General features: G+C 42.8%; 1 protein-coding gene across 1 annotated transcript in view; it reads right to left on the bottom strand.

The window, feature by feature from the left end:
- Nucleotides 1-288: 288 nt before the first annotated feature.
- The window catches only part of Frrs1 (ferric chelate reductase 1), a 32,468-nt gene continuing 16,717 nt past the window's right edge, over nt 289-16,039 (bottom strand). Inside the window, exons 7-16 of the mRNA XM_051165835.1 lie at nt 13,393-13,491; nt 11,667-11,814; nt 8,682-8,795; nt 6,875-6,990; nt 4,361-4,447; nt 2,768-2,865; nt 2,447-2,505; nt 1,023-1,166; nt 489-550; nt 289-415 (exon numbers count right to left, since the gene is read on the bottom strand). Coding sequence (XP_051021792.1) covers nt 323-415; nt 489-550; nt 1,023-1,166; nt 2,447-2,505; nt 2,768-2,865; nt 4,361-4,447; nt 6,875-6,990; nt 8,682-8,795; nt 11,667-11,814; nt 13,393-13,491 — 1,020 coding nt within the window. The 3' untranslated portion in view covers nt 289-322. The remainder of the gene's footprint in view (nt 416-488; nt 551-1,022; nt 1,167-2,446; nt 2,506-2,767; nt 2,866-4,360; nt 4,448-6,874; nt 6,991-8,681; nt 8,796-11,666; nt 11,815-13,392; nt 13,492-16,039) is intronic.

Raw genomic sequence — 16,039 nt, 5'->3', positions numbered from 1 at the left:
GATAACTATCTTCATATCCCAGTTTACCATTTTACATCTGGATGCTGAGGGTCACATCACCTCAAGTACAATGTTCCCTTCAAGATGCAGAATTACACCCAAAGGCTTGATTGACGTCAGTGCACAGGCTATACAGCCCACTTGGGTGCGAGCTGGGAAAAGCGGAAGTCAGAATTCCTCTACAGCAACATCTATGGGTCCTTCCGAATTAAAACATGCTCCAGGCAGTCAGTACGAGCTTCAGGTCTCTTTGCTTTGATGATAGTCCAGACCCAAGTCCACCAAAAAAAAAAAAAAAATTAATAGCAACGTCTTTGCGTGCTCATATGTGGCTGATCGCAGACAAGAATATGAAGAGAAGAATCACATTCCCACATAGGTAAATCGCCAACACCGCCTTCTTAAAAACATGGCCCTGAAATGAAAAGGTGAGATTTAGCAGAACGCCCCGTCATTACAGTCTGCATCACTGAGCAAGACACTCTTACCTCTGCTTCCGCAACAGTTAGGGACTGAAGGATCTGAACTCTATCGTCATCCAGGATTTCAACTGTCAAGAACAACGTTAAGTTTATAAGGATGGCAACACACCAGGAAACTAGTCGTCACAAAAATAACATAAAACCTGAGGCCTAGCATGTCCCAGTTTTCTAGGATATACATTTGGCCATTTCAAGCTACTAAAGTGTTGCAAACTTTCTGAACCTGACATGTGTGCACATGCATGCGTGCATGTCTGTTGTGTGAGTATGCATATGCATATATAAATATAGGCACACAAACACACATGGGGACTCCCTGCTTATTCCTTCATTCACGGTCTCTGAACGTGGAGCTAGGCCAACAGCCAGCAAATTCCAGCAATCCTCCTGTCTCCATTCCCTCATAGCACAGGGGTTACAGACACACATGCCCATGCCTAGCTTTTTATGTGGGTGCTGGGGATTTGAACTCGGATCTTCGTGCTTGCACAACATGTACCATCTCTGCGGCCCCACACTAGGGCTTTCCAAGCAGGTTACCTTTTCGAGAGAGCCGGTAAGCGTGTATCTCCAGAACCACCTCAGTCCCGATGTGCCAGACTACAAACCCCATCATTGCATAGGTCTTGTGTGGACTGGGAAGATTCAGTCCTGGTAAATCCATCCCTAGGAACATCGCTGCCACTGCGTAGAAAATAAAAAAGAAATGTGTTCAAATACAGTGCCCAGGAAAAAGAATAACTGTGTACACTACATCAATTAAAACATATTAAACAGCCAGGCAGTGGTGACACACGCCTTTAATCCCAGCACTTGGAAGGCAAAGGCAGGTAGATCTCTGAGTTTGAGGCCAGTCTGGCCTAAGAAGTGAGTTCCAGGACAGCTAAGGCTACACAGAGAAACACCGTCTCGAAAAAACAAATATATATAATATATATTAAACATTTATGAAAAGAATAATCTTTAGGGCTATTTTTAGGGCTTTATTGTAAGATTTATAAGGCAAGAGGACATTGTGATCTGTCAGTTGCTAAGAAAGTACATACAAACTGAGGCTGTAGAGCAGGGACAGAGCACAAGCCAGCAGGCACAGAGCCCTGGGTTCAATACCCAACATCAGTAACAACAGCTGTACCTAACTGTTCCAGAAATGTAAGTCTGCAGTGAAGAAAAGGGGAGAAAAGAGGGAATGACCGCTGACCTCACCACTGGCTCCACACTTAATCCCGAAAGCAACAGAAATAAATATACGGGTGACTGGTGCCTCCCTAGGAACTAAGTAGAAGATGTGTCTGGCACAGGCTTACATACGCAGGTATTTGGGAGGCTGAGACAGGAGGATCACAAGTTCAAGAACTGTCTGAGCTACAGAGTAAGCTCAAGGCTAGACTTGGCAAACTGATGAGCTGTATCCTCAAAACGAAAAAACTATATAAAGGCCAGGGGGTGTAGCTCAGAGGCAGTGTGCTTGCCTGCTATCTATGAGGTCGTGGGGTCCACGCTCCAGTGCTGAAAAGAAGAGATGCATGAGATAACACCACCTGCCTTCAGGGAACCACCGGCCCAATGAGTGCAAACCGTAGGGAAATGGCCTGGCGTTGGAGGGCTTGTACGAAGCTCATTTCACCCACTTCGACCCACAGGACCATCATTTGCCCTGCTTGAGTGCTTGGTCATTATCATAACCTCATTTGTTTGCAAAGGCAAATGTGGGGACATGAAAAAAATGGCGCGGGGCCAAAAGCAATTTTAAAGTCATTTTTTAAAAAAACTTTAAGCTTAAATAATGACTTAAATAGTTACTTGTAGAAATTACTTTCTGGATTTCAATGTTCCAGGCTAATTTCTCCTCAACAACCAATTACTCCAATTACTAATGCATCTAAAATCATTTAAGCCAAATTACAACTTGCAGTGTAAACAGGCAGCAATTATATATGAGCAAGTGCATTGCAGTTACTTACCTGCTATTATTCTAGCAGCTGTCCCCACACTCCAATGAGTCCAGTTAAACACTTTCCTCCTACCAAAAATAAAGAACCAGCCGGTAGTCTTTAAAGCGAAGGAATAATACTTGATTCCCAAGAGACTAAGAAGCATGCAATTTCGCTATTGCTGGGGAACTGGGGAACTGAAACCCATTTTAAAATCCAATGTAGACTGATGTAAATACAATCAATCACTGCATTCTACAAAACGCAAAGTGGTTGTACTTTGAAAAAGAATTAGTTGCCCATCTAACGACACACACATTGAGGGTGTTTATATGTAAGAGCCATCCATACCTCGGGTCATGTAAAGGTGGTCTGAAGGTCGCCAGCAGAGGCTGAAGGACAGCTAAAACCATCACGGTACACCCGAGGTACGGGTGGGAGCCTGCACGCTGAACAAAGGCTGCCGTTAAAATAGTCAATCTCATCTGTCAATTTAAACCTAATTTAAAATGATATACATTGCAGATGAGGGCGTGGAGTGATAGGAAGAGCCAGAGGACCAGGAAGTCGGCTGTGAGCTTGTGTGTTCTGGATGCGGCACAGAACCTTCACCTCATGATAGCTCAGTAATATGGCTGCCTAACTAAGACTTGAACACCACTACCAAGAGGCATGCTAACACAGAAGGGGGAAACGTCACGAAGTCCCACAGGCATGACTGCTGAGAGAGGGAGAATGAGCCTCTCCCCCAGATGAGTCCCCTAGTTATCCAATATAAAGTGTCTGCCCTGAGACCATAGATACACAATCAACACCAAATGGGCACAGTGGATATATTTATATATTTATGTTTGTGTGTAGTATAAAGTATGTGTGTGAGAGAGAGACAGACAGACAGACAGAGAAAAAGAGTGGGGAGGGAGAATTAAAGAAAAAAGAGCAGCGGTGGTGCATACCTTTAATCCCAGCCCTTGGGAGGCAGAGGCAGGTGGCTCTTTGTACATTTGAGGCCAGCCTGGTCTGCAAAGAGAGTCCAGGACAGCCAAGGCTACACAGAGAAACTCTGTCTCAAAAAAAAAAAAAAAAAGGAAGGAAGGGAAAAAAGAAAGAAAGAGGCCATCAATTTGAAGAGTGAGGGAAAAGCACGTGAAGAGCTGGCGGGAGGAGACATGGAAGGGGTTGAAGGGAAGAAGGGGAAGGAAAGGGAGGAAGTGATGTAAGCATTGTATTTTAATTAATTTATTAAAAATAGTACTTCAAAGTGAGTCCAGGACAGCCAAGGCTACACGGAGAAGCCCTGTCTCAAAAAACAAACAAAAACAAAAAAAACAAAACAACAACAACAACAACAAAGTATATATAAGGCACTAAGCACTGCTGGTCATATAGTAGAGATGCAATTTCTATTAGCTTAATTATAATCATGAGAGATTTAATTGATCGTGTTCCTTAGACATCACACTTGGGCTGGAGAGATGGCTCAGCAGTTAAGAGTGCTTACTGCTTTGCCAGAGGACCCAAGTTCAGTTCCCAGTACCCACATCAGGCAGCTAACCACCACTACATTTGCCCTTGGTGCTGAAGTTACATACATGTATACACACACACACACACACACACACACACACACACACACACACCATTCAAATAACAGAAGCAAATCTTAGCCATCAACATTCTATAAGGAAAACCCACATGCTAAAAGAAATGTGTAAAATGTAATGCAGCCTAAAAATACATTTCAGTACCAAGTAATCTGTACTCATAGTCTCCCTTCATTCCTGAGCCCCAACCAGGTGACGTCATCAGATAACTCAAAGAAAGGAGGAGAAAAGGAAGGATATACCCAGAAATGTCTCACTATCCACCTCTGAGAACAAAACAGCAATCTGCTTTGACACCATAATAGATTTAGAGGGCACATCCACTGGAAGGCATACTTACCCAACTCCAGCCCCCTCTGTACACAAAAGGCAGAACAAAAGCGATGCAGGTGAGCGCAGATGTAGCAAGCATGAGCATCCGGTGCACCTGCAAGAGGAGATGGCAAGGGAGAAAGATGGCTAACTTTATCAAAGACAGCTGGTGTCACAGCGGGGCGACCACGGGGGGATTTGCCGAAGGTATACATTCCACTTCCATCACAACAGTAGAAATAAAACATCATAGACCATTAAATTAAAGAAAGCTAAAGGAAGCTAAGGCTGCCACCTCATCATTCGAAAGGACTCATAAGGCTTTGCCTACTCACAGCGGAAGGAATGGGGACCTCACACACAAAGCACGCTTACTTGAGACCTTTATTGCCCTGCAAAGGCATGTATTTACCTCTGTCACCATGCAGGGCGCTATGCCATGCGCAGAGGGACAGCGGGGAAACAAAACATACCGTAGCCTGGAAGGCTTGTGGTATAATCAAAGGAAATAAATGAAAACTATATGGAAGATATAATTCTTTGTGGAAAGTCAAGAGAATCCTGAGAGTGAAAATAGGCACTGTTATGTGTTGGGCAACTGGTGTCAGTCAAAATTATTGTAGGGAAAGGGGACCCTACATGGTACATAGTATAGAACATAGTGGCCCCGTAAGTTTCTGTGAATATGTGGATGTCACCACACCGCTCCTATACACGTGTACATCAATACCGTATGTTTAAGAACAGCAGAAGGATGGACTAGATGGCGCCATGGGTAAAGCCGCGCGCTGCACAAGCCTGGTGACGAGAATTCGATTCCTAGCAGGTTCTGTATCCTCCCAGCAGCGGGAATGGAGATCTCACAGACAAAGCCCACTTACTTTGTACGGAGAGAATCAATGCCACAAAATTGTCCTCGGACTGCCACATACTCGTTGCGGCACACGCTCCCATACGCACACATCGTGACCATGCATACCCACATGTGTGCTTGCACATGCACGCACACACACACACACACACAGACACACACACACAGACAAATAAATAAATAAATAAGTTTAAAGGTAAAGGCAGTAGAAGACTTGGGCTGATAAAGGAGATGGTCTTCCAGCTGGAAAATCTCCAGAGCAGATTGGAGGAGGAGGAGGGGAAAAGAACAAATGAGTAGGCATGAGAGAGCTCACAGGCAGAGACACATAGCCAAAAAAGAGAATAAATAAGGGGCTGGAGAGACGACTCGGTGGTTAAGAGCACTGGCTGCTCTTGTAAAGGACTCAGATTCAACTCCCAGCACCGACATGAAGGTTCACAACCATCTATAACACCAATTCTAAGGGATCTGGTGCCATCTTCTGGCCTCTTCAGGAACACACATGATGCAAAACACCCATACATATAAAAAGTAATAATAATAAAATAATCCTTAGAAAATGTTTTAAAAGAGAATAAATAACCCTGTCAACCAAAACAAAAAATGAAATAAGATAAAAGAAACCTCAAAAGCGACAGTTCGTCCATTTTTTTTAGAGACAGGGATCTGCACTCTGCTGGCATACACTGATGGCTCACTCCATAGGCAAATATGCATAATCTACAACCCTGGAAGATAAGGCTGATCTTCCGTCCAGCAGAAGGTTCTTGCTGAACCTCACTATGTTCCATAGGACCCCGTTTTCCCATGCACAGGAAGGCTCATTGCGGAAACTTCCAGTTTCTCTCCCCACACATAATCAGATGATTTTGACTGTTAGGTGGGGAGAGTCCAGCTCGCACAGGCACACCTCGCAGAGGACAGACATGTTGTGAGCACCATCATGTCTTCCTTCTGTTTTCCAGCCCTTCTTGACTCAGACTAACGTGGTGCAGTGAGTCTTTCTCAGCTTCTCCCACTACAAACCTGGGGTAAGGAAGGGTGATTTGTTCCTGACATGTTCCCCAATTCAGCCTGCTCCTGGAAAAGCCATATTTTTGTAAGTAATCTTGCATGAGCTCTCAGTTGGTTAGGAAGCTAAGAGGATAGAAAACCTACAATAGCTGTAATTGAGAAAAGAAAAAGGAAAGCACATGTGGGCCATCAAGAAGGCTTAGCAGGACAGCCAAGACAACACAGAGAAACCTTGTCTCTCTCAAAACACTAAAAAAAAAAAAAAAGGAGAGGAAGAAGAAGAAGAAGAAGAAGAAGAAGAAGAAGAAGAAGAAGAAGAAGAAGAAGAAGAAGAAGAAGAAGGCTTAGCAGGTAAATGAATCTGCTGCAAAGCATGCTGACCTGAGCTCTGTCCTAAAAACCACATGGTGGAAGAAAACTGACTCCCAAAAGTTGTCATCTGACTTCCACACAAACACTATGTGCACACACAGGACACTCGCGCGTGTGCGAGCGCGCGCGCGCGCACACACACACACACACACACACACACACACACACACACACACACACACACACACACAAAACCAAATAAATAATGTAAAAAGCACAAAAACATCATGTTGCAATTTCGAGCAACATGGAAATGGCTTTAAGCCTTTTTTTGTCACCTACCTGAAACCAAGCTGCTTGACCGAGGAAGAAAGCTTTTGACCAAACAGATCTGAAGAACCGGGCAACCAGGACTCCTATGCTAACTGTGGTCATCCATGCCACAAACATTAAGGCACCTACAGGAGGAAAAAAAATAATGCAATGATTCATGCTACACAGTAGTAAGCTGCTGCATCAATGGTCAAGCCAAGTGGTCAGAAATACAAACAGCAAAGTACATTAGGGTGATGGAAATATGCTCTCCTCCCCCCCACCCCCGACTCACCCACCCTCACCCCCCGGCAAAAACTCCACTCTATGTCATAGGTCTTATTAGGCCACCACTGTTGCTTATAACAACCAGCAAGGTACCAGCACACACACACCCCACCTGAGTGCTTTACATCTATTAATCAATCTGGTATTTGCCACAGTCATATGGGTATTTATATTACTATTCCCGTTTGGATCAGTGGGAAAACAAAGGGTCCAAGCATTCAAAAAGCTCAACTATCACAACTGTGTCCTAACCATCCTTCCAACAGTCTGTCTGCAGCTTTCTTCTCCTTAATCTTTACAACAAACAAAAGGCAAAGGCATGTGACTTCAAGTCTATTCCTGCCCAACTGGAGGTACAGCAGGAGCAGAAGTCCAGCTGAAGATAGGAAAGTGGTTTTCAAGGTGAGCTGTGGTGGAAGTCATGGGGAGCCACCGCCATGACGGAGGATGCTGAAGAATATGAAGGGAATACGGTAAGAAAATCCCCAGAGAGGTTAATAATTTGTAACAGGAGACGGCTCTCAGTGTTTCCCTACTTTTGAATTCTACCTTTCAGACAATAAGCCAGGGCATTTTGCAAATGGAAATCAACTTTCCTTGGTAGACCCAAAGCTTATGGGAGCCTTTTGTCCCAGATTGGTGATATCCCTCAACCAAACACCCATAACCTAAGCACGACACTGAGCACTTCCTGTGTTCAACTACTGACACGTCATCAGGATCCAAGAGTGAAACTGCATTTGTCAAACCAAACCACTGCTACAAGTAAACAACCAAAACTGCAGAGCACTTTTTAATTAGCATTTATTTTGATAAAAAACAAAAATCATAAACATTAATTAATCCAGTAATATTCAACTCTGGCTACAGTTAGGAACTAGAGCAATGTTTTAACTATAGATGGAAGGATTTAAAATTCTCACAGCTGGGGCTGGAGAGATGGCTCGGAGGTTAAGAGCACTGGCTGCTCTTCCAGAGGCCCTGAGTTCAATTCCCAGCAACCATATGGTGGCTCACAACCATCTACAATATGAGCTGATGCCCTCTTCTGGCTCACAGGTGTACAAGCTGGCAGAGCACTGTATACATAATAAACAAATAAATAAATAATAAAATTCCCACAGCTGATTTTAATGGGTCACCAGTGATAATACTACTGAATTAGGCTTCCTTTCCACTTTCAGTTTAAAAAATGGCAAACAGCCGGGTGTGGTAGGCAAGCCTTTAATCCCACACTTGGGAGGCAGAGACAGGTGATTATTGTGAGTTCAAGACCAATCTGGTCTCCAAAGCGAGTCCAGGACAGCCAAGGGTAACACAGAGAGACCCTGTCTCAAAAAAAAAACAAAAACAAAAACAAAAAACAACAACAACAAAAAAAAACTTGGCAAACATTCAGATAGGCAATCTCCCTGAAAATGTTCATGTTTAAAGATAAGAATCATGAAAGTTTGCTAAGTGACCTGTGCCACTGTTCCTAATCCAGCCAACACCTGCTCATTGGTTAGCTTATTCCACAAAATGTAATAACGATGCCCCGCTAACTCACCATGAGCCTTCAAAAGCAGTAAAGAGTGGGATCCTCCTACGTTCTTCGGAGTGCCTGTCACGTCATATTTTTCGTATGTTATCAAAGGTTGCCGCAAGTGCCTAAAGATTCGGCCTGAGAGGTGGACACAGAATAGAAAGAAAACATCTTGTGGTAATGAAAAGCAACCAAATAGGAAAAGTTGGCATTCCCATTTTGTAAATGCAACATAAAGATATATATATCCACATGGTGGATCACAACCATCTATAATGAGATATGGTGCCCTCTTTAGGAAGATAGAAATCTAAAACAATTTTTCAGAAAAAAAAAAGAAAACATTATTATTATATTTTCCCTTTCTCTTGTTCTTTTGGGGTTTTGTTGTTTGGTGGGCTTTTGTTTTGTATTGTTTTGTTGAGATAGGTTCTCACTATGTAGCCCACAGTGTAGACCAGACTAGCCTTGAACTCACAGAGATACACCTGCCTCCGCCTCCCGAGTGCTACCATGTCTGGCTTTATTTTTGTCTTTTATTACTATTTATTGTACATAAAATTAAATCAGAAAAATATGGGATTATTCCAAATGTGTGTATATATATGTATGTATATATGTGTGTGTGCATATATATGCATGCGTGTGGGTATATGTATTATGTATTATGTTTATGCTACTCTACAGGAAGAATGACTTTTAAACCCTGACATGTGGTTGATGATATACCCAGTGACATTGCATTTGAGAAAATCTACTTTTCCTTTCCTAGCAGGTATCAATTACAAATATCCTCTTGGTTAGAAATAGGGCTCCATGTCTACCTCCCGTTTTCCTTGCTGAGAGTTTGTTGGCTTGAACCTGTGCAGGTCCTGCGCCCACTGACACCATCTTTGTAAGTTCATATGTGCATCAGCCCTGTTGTGTCTAGAAGCCGCTGTTTCCTTGGAGTTGTCCACCTCCTCTGGCCCTTACAGTCATCCTGCCTCCTTCTACATAATGATTTGGAACCGAAATACATGCACATGAATATTTATAGCAACATTTTACATTGTCTTAAATAAAAATATAAACTAAATGCCCATCACTAGAACAGAATAAATTACAGAACCTACATAGTTTTAGAAAGCTATGCAAAAAACAAAAACAAAATCAAAAAAAGAAAGAAAGAAAGCTATGCAAGTACAGAAAAGAGTTAAGAAACTTAATATAATAGACATATAAGCTTTTGTTGAAAACAAATGATAGATATCAGGCAACAGGCTATATCACAGTAATTTCAGAAGGACAGGGCTTGTGAATGTCTCAGCAGGAAAAAGTGCTTACAGTGCAAACCCAATAACCGGCCTGGAAGGAGAACTGACTCAGCAAAGTTGTCCTCTGACCTCCACAAGAACACCACAGACTGCGTATACCCCTACACACATACACACACACACACACACACACACACACACACACACACACAAACATACAATGGAATTAACTAAATTAACTTATAAAAACTTTATGAAAGATACAGGTTATACTGCCTGTATAACAAAATGAAAAATAAAAATAAAAAGAGGGAAGATGGTGCAGACAAATGCTTAAGCTTTTTGGGTAGGGGTGCCGGGGGGTTGGTTTTTTGAGACAGGGTTTCTCTATGTAGCCTTGGCTGTCCTGACCTGACTTTGCAGTCCACACTGGCCTCGATCTCACAACGATCTGCCTGCCTCTGCCTCCCAAGTACTGGATTAAAGGCGTGGGTCACCATGCCCAGCTCTTAAGCTTTTTTAAAGCTATCCGTTTAAATGGGAAATCAAAACTAAAATTACAAGTCTTCTTAGAGATGGTAACAAAAAAGACACTTCAAAACTTTTGGTTACAAACAACCAGAGTAAAGGCAAAGTATTGAAGTGATCACTTAACTTGTAACTGTGTGCAAAAATGTAACTGGCTGGGCATGGTAGCCCATGCCTTTGATCACAGCACCCCAGAGGCAGAGGCAGGCAGATTGCTGAGTTCAAGGACAGCCTGGTCTACAAAGTGAGTCTAAGACAGCCAAGGCTACACAGAGAAACTGTCTTGCCGGAGGGGCGGGGAGGAGGTGTAACTGTGCTGGCTAGTTTTTATCAACTTGATACAAACTGTAGTCACCTGGAAAGACACCACAACTGAGGAATTGCTACCATCTGACTGGCTATTAGACATGTCTATAGGTCTTTTTCTTGATACATGATTGGTGTGGTAGGGCTCCACCCACTGTGGGCAGTGCCATCCCTAGACAGGTGGTCCTGGGATATGTAAGTAGCTGAGCAAGGCAGAGGAAGCAGTGATCCTCTGTGGTCTTTGCCTCATTCCTGTCTCAAGCACCCACACTGGCTCCTCTTAATGGTGGAGAGTAACTGACAAATACAACCTTACACACACACACACACACACACACAGACATTGCTTCTGGTTGGAGCAACAGAGAAGCAAACTAAATCAGGAATGTAAGCATCGGGAATGTGACGTCAATAGAATCAATTAAGTGCTTTGTAATCCTGACCACAGGTAAAATTAGTGTCATAATGAATGTTAGAAATAAACAAGGTAGCCAGGTGGTGGTGGCGCACACCTTTAATCCCCCAGAGGATTAAATGCCAGGGAGGCAGAGGCAGGAGAACACTGTGAGTTTGAGGGCAGCCTGGTCTACAAAGCGAGTCCAAAGAAAATGAAGATGAGGCTGAACATGGGGTACTGCACGCCTTTAATCCCAGCCCTTCATAGCTAGAGATTGGCCAATCTCTTATTAGTTCAAGGCCAAAGCAGGGGCTGTTGGAATCATAAGCAACTCTGCCTTATAACCTGGCTGACACTCTGTGTAGTCTTCAGAGAAACAAAGGCAGAAACACAATGCAAAGTCAAAAAGAACCCCTTCCACACCTTAAAATGAGCAATTGTAGTCAAATTTGCAAAGGAGAGGGAGGGAGGGAGGGGAGAGAAACAACAGCGTTCCAAGGTAGATTTAACCCAACTGCTTACCGTCATGAGCTGCGCCTTCCGCAAGGAATATGTAGTAGCTTGCATTTAGCACAAATCTGTTCTTAACCCCGGGCAGGGTGATGTTTCTTCTGAATGAACACTGTATGACACCATCCGCCAGCCTCCAGGCCATATCCTCGAGAGTCCCCTACAAACACACAAGGGGGCTCCTCAACACTTTCCAAAAAGTTGCTAAGAATAAGGTATGCTCAAAACCCTGGCCGGTTGTTTCCTTCCTCTAAGGTTGGGGAGGAACGTGTTTTAATGGCAGTACCCTTTCTTGATTGTCCCCTTCAGAGAATATCAAGATTTTTTTCACTATTATTCCAGTTCGCCTTTATGCCTCTTGGCCAACGTTATTTTTCACTTTGAGCCAGAACTTCACGGTTCCTCTCCTTTGATTAGAACATCTACCTCGTGTGTTAGGCCTGACTGACCACCAGCACAACAACACAGAAATGGAAATGATGAAGAAGAAGGGAAAAAAAAAAAGCAGCAAGCCACACCCTGGAGGCCGGTGTGCAGGGCATCCCAGAAAGGCCAGGCACATGGTGACGTCATGGCGAGAAGCTAACGCTTAGTCACAGTTCATTCACTGCGCCATTAAGGAAGAGCCACTGCTCCTTCAGAGCCCATTGGCTTGTCAATTGTCCTATGAGAGAAAAAGAACTGCTTCACATTGGCACAGATGCCAACCAGGGGCACACAAGGCAGCCACCTGGGCATCGGTGCCTGTATGTGTTCCTCCTTCCCACTAGCCAAGAAATACATCTGCCAAGAAAAATTAAGTAAATAAATAATATTAAATTTAAATTAAAAAAAGAAACATGTCTGCAAAAAAATTAAATAAATAAATTAAATTAAATTTAAATTTTAAAAAAGAAACATGTCTGCAAAAAAAATTAAATAAATAAATTAAATTAAATTTAAGTTTTAAAAAAGAAACATGTCTGCAAAAAAAATTAAATGAATTAATTTAATTTAATTTAATTTAAAAAAAAAAAAAAGAAATGTGTCTGCAACTAACGGAAGTTTGACTGTTTATCTGTGAGACAGGGTGCAGTCCAGGCTAGCCTTGCACGTACTAGGTAACCAAGGGTGATCTTAAAACAGTTTCTTTTCTTCTTTTTCTCTTTTTGGATTTAGAATTTACTTATCTTTCTTTATGTGCATGTACGTATGTGAATGCCTGGTGTCCACACTGGTCAGAGGAAGACATTGGATTCCCTGGAACTACAGTTACAGAAGGTTGTGACCCACCATGTGGGTGGTGGGAACAGAATTGGGGTCCTCTGAGAGAGCAACAAATACACTCCACCCCAATCTAGAACTTTTGACCCACATGTTCCACAGGGTATGCACTAGCATCTGTCACGTGCCAGCACACCCACGCTATATGCATGCGGGAGACTGAACCCAGGGCACCCTGTCCAACCCGTCCTATAAGCTTTTCAAAAGGTGCAAATAAAATACATTTTCATAAGATGTAACAAAATAAAGGATTTAAGTGGCATAAGCAAGACTTAATCGTTTCCTAGCAGAGAGCATTGTCTTGTGCTTTCTAAGAGCAGGGTGTTTCTTGGTAATCATCCTGTGAACAGTACTGCTGTGGGGCCCCTGCCTGGGCTAGGCTAACTGTCAGGGCTGGAGGCACAAGCACATCAGTGGCAGCCACACAGCAGGAAGGTGGACCAACAAGATGCGTTCTCGGCATGTTCTCACTCACCCTGGAGTCCATCACAGGATGAGTTCGCCCTGTCAAATGGGAAGGCCGTATAAACACTGTCTGGTCCTCACGAATGCACAAGTAAGCATCATCGTCACCCTGAAAAACAAGTGCATTATTCAAAGGGGTCTCTAATCAGATAGCATTTGATACTTTGAAAGCATAATTGACTCAGCAGAAAATGATCTATGAAGTCTGGAGAACCGGTTGCTTATTTGCTGGCTAAAAATATAATGTCTTAGCTACGTGTAGTATCGCACACCTTAAACCCCAGTTCCCAGGAGACAGAGGCAAGCAGAGATTAAGGCCTCTGTGAGCTTGAGGGCTGCTGACACAGCTACATAGTAAGACCCTGTCTCAAAAATAAATAAGTAGTTAGCTGGGAGTGAGGGCACAGACCTTTAATCCCAGCACTAGGGAGTAAGATCTCTGAGATCTAGGCCAGTCTACCCTACACATCAGTTCCAGGCCAGTCAGGGCCACACAGAGAGACCCTGTCTCAAAAGCTAGTTAATTATTTAAGAATAAAGGAGCACTAAAATTTCTATCTAAGATAATAGATCAAACAGACATGTTGGAAGCCTTGTACAACCTAACAGTAGAGCACTAGCCTGGCATGTAAAAGACAGACTAAATTCTTTACAAAACAAAACAAAAACAAAAACAAAAAAACACAAACACACACACACACACACACACACACACACAGCATGCTTTCTTGTTCCTATACCCACAAATGGATGCCACCATTAGCACTGCCATGCGTACACATTCAAACATTTGCATGTATGTCTATCTTGTCCTACTCAGTGGGGAAAATAAAGTTTTGTTATCTTCTTTTCATTTAACTGTGAGCACTATACAAGAGGCTGACTTACAAATAAATGCACATGCCCTACATACATCAATGACATGAATTGTAACACATATATTTTGCTAAGCTATCAAATATTGCTGCATATTGTATATATTCACTGGATTTAATGTGGCATCACTGAGGTAAAAATACCAGAGTCGAGGGAGGAACATTTTTGTCTGTATAATTCTCACTGGCCCTTTGGTCTTCAATAGTCCTTAACTCTGAAAGTTAGGTTGTTTCTCTTTAGATTGGCTATAAGAAGACAGGCTGCAACTTCAAAGTACATTGGAGCAACAGCACAAATTAATAACGTCAGTCTGAAATCACTGTCCTATGTCCCATTAAGCTAACAAGGCCTTTAGTTACTGCCTTCTTTTGTATTCTTTATTAATTGTTGCTACATATCTGCATATACATGCTCATATATGCATATACAATGCACATATACATTTGTATGTGCATACGGTGGGCAGGTGCACACCTTTAAGCCCAGCACTCAGAAGGCAAGTGCAGGTGGATCTCTGTGAATTCAAGGCCAGCCTCGTCTATAGAGTGAGCTCCAGGACAGTGAAACCCTGTCTCTAAAAAACACAACAAAAACAAACAAAAGCATAAGGTGGAAAGTAATTGAGAAAGACACCTGGCTTCAACCTCAGGCCTCCACATGTACCTGAAAATAGGTGCACATATCGAAAAAAATTTATTTTTTAATACAATCAAAATGGTAGCATAAGAGGCAAGCTGATTAGAATCACAGGCATCCTGAATATCAGAGAAGACAGCAAACCAAAGAATAGGGGCAGGGAACTCAGTGTTCACTCTCCTAAATGAAGGTGAGAAAAGACGCTACTATTTAAATACTGATGTTACAGAAAGCCATGTTTGGAGCATGGAATCACCCCATACGGGAACCGCAGCCAGGAGATTTTGGAGACAGGAAGACTAGGGAGGGGTTCTGGAACAATACAGAAAGACCAGGTAGACCAGGAAGCCACATCATAGATGGTGGCAATGCAGTAGAGAATAAAAGCACAATGTTGGAGCTGAATCAAAAGTCCATAGGGGAAGGCTGGTGAGGGCAGGTAAAGTCCATAGGGGAAGGCTGGTGAGGGCAGGTAAAGTCCATAGGGGAAGGCTGGTGAGAACAGGTAAAGTCCATAGGGGAAGGCTGGTGAGGGCAGGTAAAGTCCATAGGGGAAGGCTGGTGAGGGCAGGTAAAGGCCTTCAGCAACAAGGGGGGAGGAATGGGAGGATACAAGGGATGGGATAAACATTGAGATGTAACAAGAATAAATTAATAAAAAAAAAAAAAAAGAAAGAAAGAAAGAAAAGAAAAATAAATAAATAAAGGGAAGACTGAGAAAGTGTTCACTGCTACACAAAAAAATGAGGTCATAAAGTTGAATGGGTAGGGTATCTTGGAGGAAATGGAGGAATAAAAGTGATCAAAATATAACATGAAATTCTCAAATACATAATAAAAAATTAGCAACACACACACACAAAAAAAAAAAAAAAAAAAAAAAAAAAAAAAAAAAAAAAACAAGCCTGATGACCTAAGTGTCATCTCCAGAACCTACATACTAGAAGGAGAAAACCAACTCCCACATGCTAGCCTTTGAGCCCCACAAGGACACATTCAAAGTAAGAAAGTGTAAAGAAAATAACAGGGCCTCTCTGTGTTAGCTTTAGCTGTCTTGGACTAGCTTTGTAGACCAGGCTGGCCTTGAACTCACAACGATCTGCCTACCTCTACCTCCTGAGTGCTGGGATTAAAGGCGTGCGCCA

The sequence above is a fragment of the Acomys russatus genome, chromosome 23, assembly GCF_903995435.1.
Source record: "Acomys russatus chromosome 23, mAcoRus1.1, whole genome shotgun sequence".
In the NCBI taxonomy this organism is placed as follows: domain Eukaryota; kingdom Metazoa; phylum Chordata; class Mammalia; order Rodentia; family Muridae; genus Acomys; species Acomys russatus.
The sequence above is the reverse complement of the archived record's forward strand: the minus strand, read 5'-3'. Positions and strand labels throughout refer to the sequence as shown.